Source organism: Saimiri boliviensis, chromosome 21 (genome assembly GCF_048565385.1).
Source record: "Saimiri boliviensis isolate mSaiBol1 chromosome 21, mSaiBol1.pri, whole genome shotgun sequence".
NCBI lineage: Eukaryota > Metazoa > Chordata > Mammalia > Primates > Cebidae > Saimiri > Saimiri boliviensis.
In genome coordinates this window covers 27,513,562-27,526,983 of record NC_133469.1, presented here as the reverse complement: position 1 = coordinate 27,526,983, position 13,422 = coordinate 27,513,562, and the positions used below count along the sequence as shown (strand labels likewise).

The 13,422-nt window shown below is 41.9% G+C and overlaps 1 protein-coding gene across 1 annotated transcript in view; it reads right to left on the bottom strand.

Annotated features, from left to right (window-relative positions):
• The window catches only part of PIWIL3 (piwi like RNA-mediated gene silencing 3), a 44,100-nt gene that overhangs the window by 11,018 nt on the left and 19,660 nt on the right, over positions 1-13,422 (bottom strand). Inside the window, exon 12 of the mRNA XM_010349261.3 lies at positions 785-969. Within this exon, the coding sequence (XP_010347563.1) occupies positions 785-969 (185 nt within the window). The remainder of the gene's footprint in view (positions 1-784; positions 970-13,422) is intronic.

Sequence of the window (13,422 nt, the reverse complement as noted above, 5' to 3'; positions counted from 1 at the left end):
ATGTTGCCAGGCTGGTCTCGAACTCCTGACCTGAGGTGATCCACCCACCTCGGCCTCCCAAAGTGCTGGGATTACAAGTTTGAGCCACTGCGCCTAGCCTAGATGACATTCTAAAAAGGCAAAACCATGGAGACAGTTTATTAAAAAAAAAAAAATAGTTGTCCTCAGGGGCTGTCGTGCAGCGGGAGGTAGTGGTAGGAAGGGATAATTAAGTGAAGCACAGAAGACTTTTAGGGCAGCGAAAAATACTCTGCATGAAACCAGTGGTGGGTACCTGTCATGTGCATTTAACCAAACCAGTAGAAGAAACAACTCCAAGAGTGAACCCTATTGTAAACTATGGATTTTGGGTGATAATGATATTTCAATGTAGGCTCATCAGTCACAAGAAATGTACCACATTGGTAGGGGGTGTTGATGGGGGAGGCTATGCATTACTGGTGACAGGATATAGGAGAAGCCTCTCTAACTTCTTAATTTTTCTGTAACCCTAAAACTGCTCTAGAAAGTTTAAGTTCCATTTTTGGAAACTTGACTGAGAATTAATATTCTCCCATCCATTCACATCAAGTTCTTCATTCTCACACCTTCTTCAACATGTATCTTAATAGCCACAAACCATACATCACAAAGTCTGTTTTAATATTTGTTGACTAAAGATTAGACTTTACAGACTTTTAAGGTTTTGATACGGTGACCAATTCCTACAATTTAATATTTTAGGTATTATGCTTTAAGACTGTTAGGCAATTTTCAAATTGGAAGTCCTTTCTGCTCCACTTACATAATTGCTGATCTCATAGTTATGCCCATGGGGGCTGTGACATGGCGTAGATGCTCCTCTAAGGTCATGGCTTGTGCAAAACAGTGCCTGCCATAGAGCAGGAGCCAACTATGTAGTGGCACTGGGCTAAGTAAGGGGATTCCTCTTACTTCTCTCGCCCACTCTCCGCTTGCATTGGCTTGAACCTGGAAAAGAATAAGACACGGCATCAAGCTTTAAAGATCAACCTATCTGAGATCCTGTACACTAACTCTGTGCTATCTCCTTTTGAAATGTTACAATTATCAACTTGAATGGCCAGTTTAGGTGTTTTTTTTTTTCCCCCTCATTGAAACATGGGTTAATAGGACTGGAATTCCTAGCATTAAAATTTTTAATTGAGAGGCCATTGGGGGGAGGGTGGCAGGGGGGTTTGGGATAGCTTCAGAGTTTTAGGTTCCTACGTAGCTGTGTAGGCAAAGCAAATCCCAATGTCAACAGTAAAACAAAGTTAGAGACTTGACCAATCAGAAACTACCAACTACCAACTAGGGTCCTTTCACTCTAATAAATCAAATGCATTTTGTCCTATTTCACCTCAGCCTATAAAAGTTCACCACTCACATTGCTGTAGCAGAGCTCTCTGAACCTCTTCTGATTCTGAGTGCTGCACAATTCATGAAATAGTCTTTGTGCAAATACACCTATTTGGTTTGAAGTTTCTTTTGGAGCTGTTCAATGCTGTTGGACTCACACTGGCTCTTCATTCTGTTCTATAACAGCACATGCTTCCTAAAAATTTAGTCTTTTGGTGGGAACTTTATTCCAGGAAGGAATGACCCTTAAAATTTATTTAACCAGGCTGGGCATGGGGGCTCATGCCTGTAATCCCAGCACTTTGGGAGGCCGAGGCGGATGGATCACAAGGTCAGGAGATCGAGACCATCCTGGCCAAGATGGTGAAACCCTGTCTCTACTAAAAATACAAAACTTAGCTGGGTGTGGTGGTGTGGGCCTGTAATCTCAGCTACCTGAGAGGCTGAGGCAGGAGAATGGCTTGAACCCGGGAGGCGGAGGCTGCAATGAGCTGAGATCGCACCATTGCACTCCAGCCTGGCAACAAAGCAAGACTCCATCTCAAAAAAAAAAAAAAATTAACCAAGGATAGAGCAAGGTGGCCAAATGGCTCCACTGATCATCCTTACAATAGGAACACTAAGTTTAACAACTATCTGTATACACAGGGAGCACCTTCATAGAAACCAAACATCAGGTAAGCACTCAGTATCTGGTTTTTACTTCATATTGGTGAAAGAGGCACTAAAGGTAGGAAAAACAGTCTTCAGTTGCTGGCGTCACTCTTCTCCCACCCTGCACGGTGGGGAGAACCTGTCATGTTGGGAGGGGGAGAGCACAGTTGCTACTGTGAGGCTTTGCATTAAAATCCACTGTCCCGTCACAGCAGAAAGCACAGCAGGGATGCACTCAGCTGATGCCTGCTGATAGGGGGAATATTTGATTCTGGCCCTAGCCAGAAGGGAATGCCCATCCCAGGGGTCAGAGCCTGAGTTCTGGGAAGCCTCACCATCATGGGCTGGAGTGCTCTGTGGTCCTAAGTGAACCTGAGAAACAGTCTAGGCCACAAAGACTGCAATTCCTAGGCAAGTCCTAATGCTGATCTGAGTTTAGAGCAGGTGGACTGGGGGTGGAGGGGTGGGGGAAGTGATCTGAGACACCAGCCAGGGTAGCTAAGAGAGTGCTTGCATCACCCCTCCCCCAACCCAGGGCAGCACAGCTCAAAGCTCCGGAAGAGACCCCTTCTTTCTGCTGAAGGAGAAAAGAGGGAAGAGTAAAGATTTTTGGCTTGTAATCCTGGATACCAGCTCAGCTACAGCAGGAAAAGACAACAGTCAGGATTGGGAGGCCCCCATTCTGGGCCCTAGCTCTTGGATGACGTTTGTAGACATACCCTGGGCCAGAAGGGAAACCCGCTGCTTTGAAGGGAAGGACCCAGTCCAGGCAGGATTCATCACCTAATGACTAAAGAGCTCTTGGACCCTGAAGAACCAGCAATAATACCAGGTAGTATGCCAAGGGCCTTGGGTAGACTCAGGCGTGCTGGCTTCAGGCGAGAACCAGCATATTCCCAGCTGTTGTGGCTCTGGGGAGAGACTTCTGCTTGAGAAAAGTAGAGGGAAAAGTCAAGGAGACTTTGTCTTGTACCTTAGGTACCAGCTCAGCCACAGTGGGGTAGAGCACCAAGCAGGCTTTTGGGGTCCCCAAATCCCAGGTCTTGGCTCGTGATGGCATTTCTGGACCTTCCTTGGGCCAAAGTGGAGCATGCTGCCCTGAAGGGTGATTCCTAGGCCTGGCAGCATTCACTGCAAGCTGACTGAAGAACCCATGGACCTTAATGGAACCCTGGCAGTAGCCTAGCAATACTCCCTCTGGGCCTGTAGTGGTGGTGGTGGCTACAGGGTGAGGCTTCTCTATGTGTAGAGAGAAGGGGGCCAGGTGCGGGAGCCCATGCCTGGAATCCCAGGACTTTGGGAGGCTGAAGCGGGTGGATCGCTTGAGGTCAGGAGGTCTGGCCAACTCAGTGAAACCTTGTCTCTACTAAAAGTACAAAAATTAGCTGGTATGTGATGATGGACACCTGCAATCCCAGCGACTTGGGAGGCTGAGGCAGGAGAATCACTTGAACCCAGGAGGTGGAGGCTGCTGCGAGCTGAGATTGTGCCACCGCACTCCAGCCTAGGCAACAGAGCAAGACTGCCTCGAAAAAAAAAGAAAAAGGAAGGATAAAAGGGTCTGCATCATGTGGTTTGAGCGTCAGCTGAGCCACAGTACAGCAGAACACCAGGTAGGTTTCTATGATTTTTGACTGCAGTCCCTGGCTCCTGAATGGCATCTCCTCTCCTGCTAAGGGCCTAGGGCATCTTATTGGCCCTGAAGGGAAGGACACAAGTCTGGATGCCTTGCCACTTGACTGTAGAGCCATAGGGCTTTCAGCCAACATAGGTGGCAGCCTGGTGATGGTCACAGGGGGCCTTGAGCAAGACCCAGTGCTGTTGTGCTGGCTTCAGGTCTGACCCAGTGCAGTCCCATTGATGGTCACCACAGGGGTGCTGTCGTCACCCCAAACCCAGCTCCAGGCGGCCCAGCACAGAGAGAGACAGAAAGTAAGTGAACTAGAGCCTCTGCCTGGTAACCCAGAAGCCTTCTGGATCATATCAAGACCACCAAGGTGTTATCACTATGGATCTGTGAGAACCACGACATTACTGTGCCTGGGAGGTCCCCTGATGCAGATACGATTTAGATCACAGTACCCAAGTCCTTTTGAATACCTGGACAGCCTTCCCAAGGAAGACGAATACAAAGACGTCCGGATGGTGAAGACAACAATGAAAACCTCACTTTCAATGCCCAAACACTGATGAACTTCCCCAAGCATCAAGACCATCCAGGAAAACATGAACCTCAGCAAATGCACTAAGTAAGGCACCAGGAACCACTCCTGGAGAAACAGATATGTGACCTTTCAGACCATTCAGAATAGCTTTTTTGAGGAAACTCAATAGAAATTCAAGATAACAGAAAGAATTCAGAATTCTAGCAGATAAATTCTACAAAGAGATTGAAATAATTAGAAAGATTCAGGTAGAAGTTCTGGAGTTGAAACGTAAAACTGACGTATTGAAAAATACATCAGAGGCTCTTAAGAGCAAAATTAAATCAAGCAGAAGGAAAAATTACTGAGCTCAAAGACAGGCTATTTGAAAATACGCAGTCAGAGGAGACCAAAGAAAACAAGCATGTCTACAAAATCTAGAAAATAGCCTCAAAAGGGCACAGACCTGAGTGTCACTGTCCTTATGGACGAGGTACACAAAGAAATAAAGGTAGAAAGTTCACATGGTAAAAAGAGATGAGAACTTCCCAAACCTAAGGAAAGATATCAGTATCTTAAGTATAAGGTGGTTATAGCAGATTTAACCCAAAGACAACTACTTCAAGGCATTTGATAATCAAATTCCCAAAGGTCAAAGATAAAGGACCCCAACAGCAGCAAGAGAAAAACTACATCGAATGGAGCTCCAATACATCTGGCAGCAGACTTTTCTGTGGAAACCATACAGCCCAGGAGAGAACAGTGTGACATATTTAAAGTGCTGAAGGAAAAAAAAAATGTAACATACCCAATGTATGTTTATATAGACCTAGAATAATATACCAAGTAAAAATATGCTTCAAACACGAAGGAGAAAGACTTTTCCAGACAAACAAAAGCTAAGGGATTTCATCAACACTAGATCTGCCCTACAAGAAATGCTAAAAGGGGTACTTCAATCAGAAAAAAAGAAAGAGACATTAGAGCAGTAAGAATTCATGTGAAGGTACAAAACTCACTGGTAATAGTAAGTGCACAGAAAAACAATATTATAACACTAACTGTGGTATATAAACTACTCTTAAGTAGAAACACTAAAAGGTCAATCAAAAATAGCAATAAAAATGTTAAGACACAGACTATACAATAAGATATAAATAGAAACTTAAGTTAAAAGCAAACAACACAAACAAGTCTCAAAATTTTTTTTTAGAAAAAAAAAATCAAGATTATATCAAGTACTTTCTCAGACCATAGTGGAATACGACTGGAAATCAACTCCAAAAGGAACGCCCAAAACCATCCAAATACATGGAAATCAGATAACCTGCTTCTGAATGATCACTGGGTCAACAATGAAATCAAGATGGAAATTAAATTATTGGCACTGAATAATGACAGTGACATAGCCCATCAAAACCTCTGGAATACAGCAAAAGCAATACTAAGAGGAACGCTCATAGCGTTAAATACCTACATCAAAAAGTCTGAAAGAGCACAAATTGACCATCTAAGGTCACACACTCAAGGAACTAGAGAAACGAGAAGAAACCAAACCCAGCAGAGGAAAAGAAACAAGTAGTATCAGAAGACTACCACTAAATGAAATTGAAACAAAAAAAACTCACAATAGATAAATAAAACCAAAAGCTGATTCTTTTGAAAGATAAATAAAATTGATAGACCATTAGCAAGATTGAGAAAAGAGATCTAAAAAAGCTCAATTGGAAACTGGAGATATTAAAACTGATACCACAGAAATCATTCAAGGCTACTATAAACACCTTTACACACACGAACTAGAAAACCTAGAGGAGATGGATAAATTCCTGGAACTGGAAATATACAACCCCTCTAGATTAAACCAAGAAGAAATAGAAATTCTGAACGGGTCAATAACAAGCAGTGAGATTGACATAGCAATATAATTATGCCACCAAAAACAGTCCAGGACCAGCTGGATTCACAGCTGAGTTTTATCAGACACTCAAAGAAGAATTGGTACCAATCCTATTGAAACTATTCTAAAAGACAGAGAAAGAAGGAATCCTCTCTAAGTCATTCTGCGAAGGCAGTATCACCCTAATACCAAAACCAGGAAAGAACAGAAAAAAGAAAACTACAGATCAATATCCCTGATGAACATAGATGTGAAAATTATCAACAAAATACTAGCTAACTGAAGCCGGGCGTGGTGGCTCAAGCCTGTAATCCCAGCACTTTGGGAGGCTGAGGCGGGTGAATCACGAGGTCGAGAGATCGAGACCATCCTGGTCAACATGGTGAAACCCCGTCTCTACTAAAAATACAAAAAATTAGCTGGGCATGGTGGCTCGTGCCTGTAATCCCAGCTACTTAGGAGGCTGAGGCAGGAGAATTGCCTGAACCCAGGAGGCGGAGGTTGCGGTGAGCCGAGATCGCGCCATTGCACCCCAGCCTGGGTAACAAGAGTGAAACTCCGTCTCAAAAAAAGAAAAAAATACTAGCTAACTGAATCAAAGATCATATTAAAAAAAAAAAAAGATAATCCACCATGATTAAGTGGGCTTCATACCAGGAGACAGGGATGGTTTAAAATATGCAGATCAATAAATGAAGTGTACCACATAAACAGGATGAAAAACAAAAATCGCATTATCTCAATAGATGCAGAAAAAGCATTTGATAAAATTCAGCATCGCTTTATGATGAAAAACCTCAGCAAAATTGGCATAGAAGGGATATACCTTAAGGTAATAAAAGCCACATATGACAACCCCACAGCTACAATTTACTACTGAACAGGAAAAAGCTGAAAGCATTCCCCCTGAGAACTGGAACAAGACACTGATGCCCCCTTTCACCACTTCTACGCAACACAGTACTAGAAGTCCTGGCCAGAGCAATCAGACAACAGAAAGAAATAAAGGACATCCAGATCAGTAAAGAGGAAGTCAAACTGTCGCTGTTTGCAGATATCATTGTATACCTAGAAAACCCTAAAGACTCATCCAACGAAGCTCCTAGATCTGAGAAGTTAATTTAGTGAAATTTCAGGATACAAAATTAATGACACAAATCAGTGGCACTGCTATACGACAACAGCAACCAACCTGAGAATCAAATCAAGAACTCAACCCCTTTTACAATAGCTGCACACACACACAAATAATGGAACATACCTAACTAAGGAGGTGAAAGACCTCTATAAGGAAAACTACAACAAATTGCTGAAATAAATTACAGATGACGCAAATGAAAACACATCCCATGCTCATGGGCGGGTAGAACCAATATTGTGAAAATGACCATACTGCCAAAAGCAATCTACAAATTCAATGCAATTCTCGTCAAAATATCATCATTCTTCATAGAACTAGAAAAAAATCCTAAAATTCATATGGAACCAAAAAAGAGCCCGCATAGCCAAAGCAAGATGTAGCAAAAACAAATCTGGAGGCATCACATTACCTCCAGACTTCAAACTGTAGTTTGAAGGCTGTAGTCACCCAAACATGGTACTGGTATAAAAACAGGCACACAGACCAACGGAACAGAATATAGAATCCAGAAATAAAGCCAAATACTTGGAGCTAACTGATCTTTGACAAAGCAAACAAAAAGTGGGAAAACAACACCCTAATTCAACAAATGGTGCTGGAGTAACTGGCAAGCCACATGTAGCAGAAAGAAACCAAATCTCATCTCTCACCTTATACAAACATCAACTCAAAATGGATCAAAGACTTAAATCTAAGACCTGAAACTAAGAATTCTAGAAGATAACATCAGAAAAACCCTCTAGACATTGGCGTAGGCAAAGACTTCATGACCAAGAACCACAAAGCAAATGCAACACAAAGATAAATCGATGGGACTGAAACTAAAAAACTTCTAAACTGCAAAAGAAATCATCAGCAGAGTAAAACAAACAACCCGGAGTGGGAGAAAACATTCACCAACTATGTATATGACAAAGAGCTAATATCCAGAATCCACAAAAAACTCAAACAGCAAGAAAGAAAACAAATAATACCATCAAAAGGTAGGGAGAGGACACGAATAGACAATTCTCAAAAGATGTACAAATGGCGGACAAACATGAAAAAATGTTCAACATTAATCATGACCAGGGAAATGCAAATTAGAACCATAGCACAATGCCACCTTACTCCTGCAACAATGGCCATGATCAAAAAATAGATGTGAGCATGGATGTAGCAAAAGAAGAACACTTTTATACTGCTGGTGGGAATGTCCACTAGTACAACCACTCTGGAAAACAGTGTAGAGATTTCTTAAAGGACTAAAAGATCTACCATTTGATCTAGCCATCCCACTACTATCTACCCAGAGGAAAATAAGTATATGAAAAAGATACTTGCACATACAAGTTTATAGCAGCACAATTTGCAATCACAAAAATATAGAATATCCCAAATGTCCAGTCAATGAGTAGATAAAGAAAATGTGGTGTAGATTCATACCGTGGAATACTACTCAGCCATGAAAAGGGCTTGCAGCAACCTGGATGGAGTTGGAGACTACTATTCTAAATGACGTAACTCAGGAATGGAAAACCAAACAATGTATCTTCTCACTCATAAGTGGAAGCCAAGCTATGAGGATGTAAAGGTGTAAGAATGATGCAATGGACTTTGGAGATTGGGCAGCAGGGTGGGAGGGGGTGAGCAATAAAACACTAAACGTTGGATACAGTGTACACAGCTCAGGTGATGGGTATCCGAGAATTACAAATATCACCACTAAAGAAGTTAATCCAAGTAACAAAAGACTACCTGTTCCACAAAAACCTACTAAAATTTTTAGAAAAGAAAAATGTTTTAGAAAGCAAAGGACAAATTGAAAATAGAGTTTATTCATTTTCTTTTTGCTTGTTTGCCTACACAAGCAGTGTTGCTGCCACCTTAAAATAATGGGTTATGAAGCAGGTATTTGCAAGCCTATGGTAACTTCAAAATGTACAAGGGACCCACAAAACAAACAGAAGTTATATCATACTAGAGAAAATCACCTTCACTAAAAGGCAGGAAAGAAAAGAGGAAGACAAGACCAGAAAACAAATAAAATGGCAGGAATAAGTCCTTATTTCTCAGTAATATTGAATGCAAGTGGACTAAACTCTCTAATTGAAAGACAGAGCGACTGAATGAATTTAAAAAAAAAAAAAACCAATCATCTGCTGCTTATAAAAAAAACACTCCACCTGGCTTGGTGGCTCACTCCTGCAATCCCAGCACTTTGGGAGGCTGAGGCAGGCAGATCATGAAGTCAGGAGATCGAGACCATCCTGGCAAACATGGTGAAACCTCATCTCTACTAAAAATACAAAAATTAGCTGGGCCTGGTGGTGTATACCTGTAATCCCAGCTATTCGGGAGGCTGAGGTAGGAGAATCACTTGTACCCGAGAGTCAGAGGTTGCAGTGAGCTGAGAATGCACCACTGCACTCCAGGCTGGATGACAGAGCAAGACTCCGTCCAAAAAAAAAAAAAAAAAAAATGCACCTATAAAGACACATGTAGAGTGAAAATAAAGGCATAAAAAAAACACACATACAAACAGAACAGGAATAGCTATACTTAGACAAAGTAGATTTCAAGATAAAAACTATGAGACAAAGGTCACTATGTAACAATAAAGGGGTCAATTCAGCTAGAGGATGTGACAATTGTAAACATACATGCACCCAACACTGGAGTACCCAGATATATAAAACAAGTATTATTAGAGCTAAAGAGAGATGGGCCCCAAAACGATAATAGCTGGAGACTTTAACACCCCACTTTCAGCACTGGACAGATCTTTCAGACAAAAAAGGAAACGCTGGCCTTAACTTGCACTATACACCAATGGAACATCACATTTGCAGAACGTATCAGTCAACAGCTGCACAATGAACATTTTTTTCATCAGGACATGGGTCATTCAAGGATAGATCCAAAAAATGTCTTAAAACATTCAAGAGACGAGCAACATAAAGCATCTTCTCTGATCACGATGAAATAAAACTAGAAATCAAAAACGAGGAATTTTGGAAACTATACAAACACATGGAAACTAAACAATATACTCCTGAATGACCAGTGGGTCGAATTAAGGAAACTGAGTCTTTTCTTGAAACAAATGATAATGAAAACATGGCATATCAAAACCTCTGGGATACAGTGAAAGCAATACCAAGAGGGAAGTTTATAGCTATAAGTGCCTGCATCAAAAGAGCAAAACTTCAAACAACCTAATGATGCATCTTAAAGAATGAGAAATGTGGTCGGGCACGGCGGCTCATGCCTGCAAGCCTACCACTTTTTGGGGCCAAGGCAGGTAGATTGCCTGGGCTCAGGAGTTCAAGACCAGCCTGGGCAACACGGCGAAACCGCGTCTCTACTAAAATACAAGCAATTAGCCAGGTATGGCAGCATGTGCCTGTAATCCCAGCTACTTGGGAGGCTGAGGCAGGAGAATGGCTACAACCTGGGAGGCAGAGGTTGCCGTGAGCCAAGATTGTGCCACTGCACTCCAGCCTGGGTGACAGAGTGAGACTCCGTCTCAAGATAAATAAAAATAAAAAATAGAATTAGAAACACAACGCCAGATGTGGTGTCTCACACCTGTAATCCCAGCACTTTGGAAAGCTAGGACAGGCAGATCACTTGAGGTCAGGAGTTCAAGACCAAACTGGCCAACATGGCAAAATCCCAGGTGTGGTGGCATGGGCCTTTAGTCCCAGCTACTGGGGAGACTGAGGCACAAGGAGTGCTTAAACCAGGGAGGCAGAGGTTGCAGTGAGCCAGAATCACCCCACTACACTCTAGCCTGGGCGACAGAGTAAGACTGCCTCAAAAAAAAAAAAAAAGAAAAAGAAAAGAAAGAAAAAGAAAAAGAAAAAGAAAAAATTTAAAAAGTAAAGGTAAAGCAAGCCTAAAATAAGATCAGAGCTGAGATAAAAAAATTTAAATGAGCCGGGCGCGGTGGCTCAAGCCTGTAATCCCAGCACTTTGGGAGGCCGAGCGAGTGGATCACGAGGTCGAGAGTTTGAGACCATCCTGGTCGACATGGTGAAACCCCGTCTCTACTAAAAATACAAAAAATCAGCTGGGCATGGTGGCATGTGCCTGTAATCCCAGCTACTCAGGAGGCTGAGGCAGGAGAATTGCCTGAACCCAGGAGGCGGAGGTTGCGGTGAGCCGAGATCGCGCCATTGCACTCCAGTCTGGGTAACAAGAGCAAAACTCCGTCTCAAAAAAAAAAAAAAATTTAAATGAAGAAAATATAAAAGATTAATGAAACCAAAAGTTGGTTTTTTGAAACGATAAACCGGACAAATCTTCAGCCAGACTAAAAAAAAAAAAAAAAGATCCAAATACGTGAAATAAGACAAGAAAATGGAGACATTCCAACTAATAGTGTAGAAATGCAAAGGATTACTCCTGGCTACTATGAGCAACTATATGCCAGTAAATTGGAAAATCTAGAAGAAACGGAAAAATTCCTAGACATATACAACCTACCAAGATTGAACCGTAAGGAAATCCAAAATCTGAACAGACCAATACCAAGTAATAAGATGGAAGACGTAATAAAAAGTCTTCCAAAGAAAAGCCCAGGACCTGATGGCTTCACTGCTGAATTCTGCCAAACATTTAAAGAACTAATACCAATCCTACTTCTATTCCAAAAAATAGAGGAGGAGGGAACACTTCCAAGTCATTTCATGAAGTATTGCCCTGATACTAAAACCAAAGACACATTAAAAAAAAAAAAAGCAAACTACAGGCCAGTATCTCCCATGAACACGGATACAAAAAGTCTTCAACAAAATACAAGCAAACCAAATTTACTAACACACTAAAGCAGTTCATCATGACCAAGTGGGATTTATCCCAGGGATTCCAGGATGGTTCTATGCAGGCAAATCAACGTGATACATCAACAGAATGAGGGACAAACTCATATGATCATTTCAACTGATGCTAAGCAGCATTTATTAAAATTCAATATCCCTTCATGATTAAAAACCCTCAAAAACTGGGTATAGGATGAACATATTTCAACATAATGAAAGCCGTATACAACAGACCCACAGCTAGTATCATACTGAAGGAGAAAACACTGAAAACCTTTTCTCCGAGATCTGGAACACAAGGATGCCCCCCGTCACCATTGTTATTCAGCATAGTACCGAAGTCTAGCTAGAGCCATCAGACAAAAGATCAAGGTAATCCAAATTGCCAAGATATCTTATATTTGGAAAAATCTTAAGACTCCAAAAAAACAAAACAAAACAAAACAAAAAGAAAAGAAGGTCGGGCGCGGTGGCTCACGCCTGTAATCCCAGCACTTTGGGAGGCCAAGGCGGGTGGATCACAAGGTCAAGAGATCGAGACCATCCTGGTCAACATGGTGAAACCCCATCTCCACTAAAAATACAAAAAATTAGCTGGGCATGTTGGTGTGTGCCTGTAATCCCAGCTACTCAGGAGGCTGAGGCAGGAGAATTGCCTGAACCCAGGAGGCGGAGGTTGCGGTGAGCCGAGATCACGCCATTGCACTCCAGCCTGGATAACAAGAGCGAAACTCCGTCTCAAAAAAAAAAAAAAAAAAAAAAAAGAAAGAAAAGAAAAAGAAAAAAAAACCATAGAACTGATACATTTAGTAAAGTTGCAGGATACAAAAATCAACATACAAAAAATCAGTTGCATCTTTTTTTTTTGGAGACAAGAGTCTTGCTCTGTCACCAGGCTGGAATGCAGTGGTGTGATCCCAGCTCACTGCAACTGCTATTTTCCGGTTTCAAGCAATTCTCCTGCCTCAGCCTCCCGAGTAGCTGGGACAACAGGCACGCACCACCATGCCTGGCTAATTTTTTGTACTTTTAGTAGAGACAGGGTTTCACCATGTTCGCCAGGATGGTCTCGATCTCTTGACCTCGTGATCCACCTACCTCGGCCTCCCAAAGTGCTGGGATTACAGGTGTGAGCCAGCCGCCCGGCCAGTAACACTTCTATTCTCACAGTGAATAATCTGAAAAAGAATCCCACTTACGATACAAATAAAATACCTGCGAATTAATCTAACCAAATTAATGGAAGATCTATACAATCAAAACTATAAAACACTGACGCAAGAAATTGAAGGGGCCACACACAAAAATGAAGATATTCCATGTTTACGAATTAGAAGAATCAATATCATTAAAATGTCCATACTATCCAAAGCAATCCCTATCGAAATACTAATGGCATTCCGAAAACAGAAAAAAAAA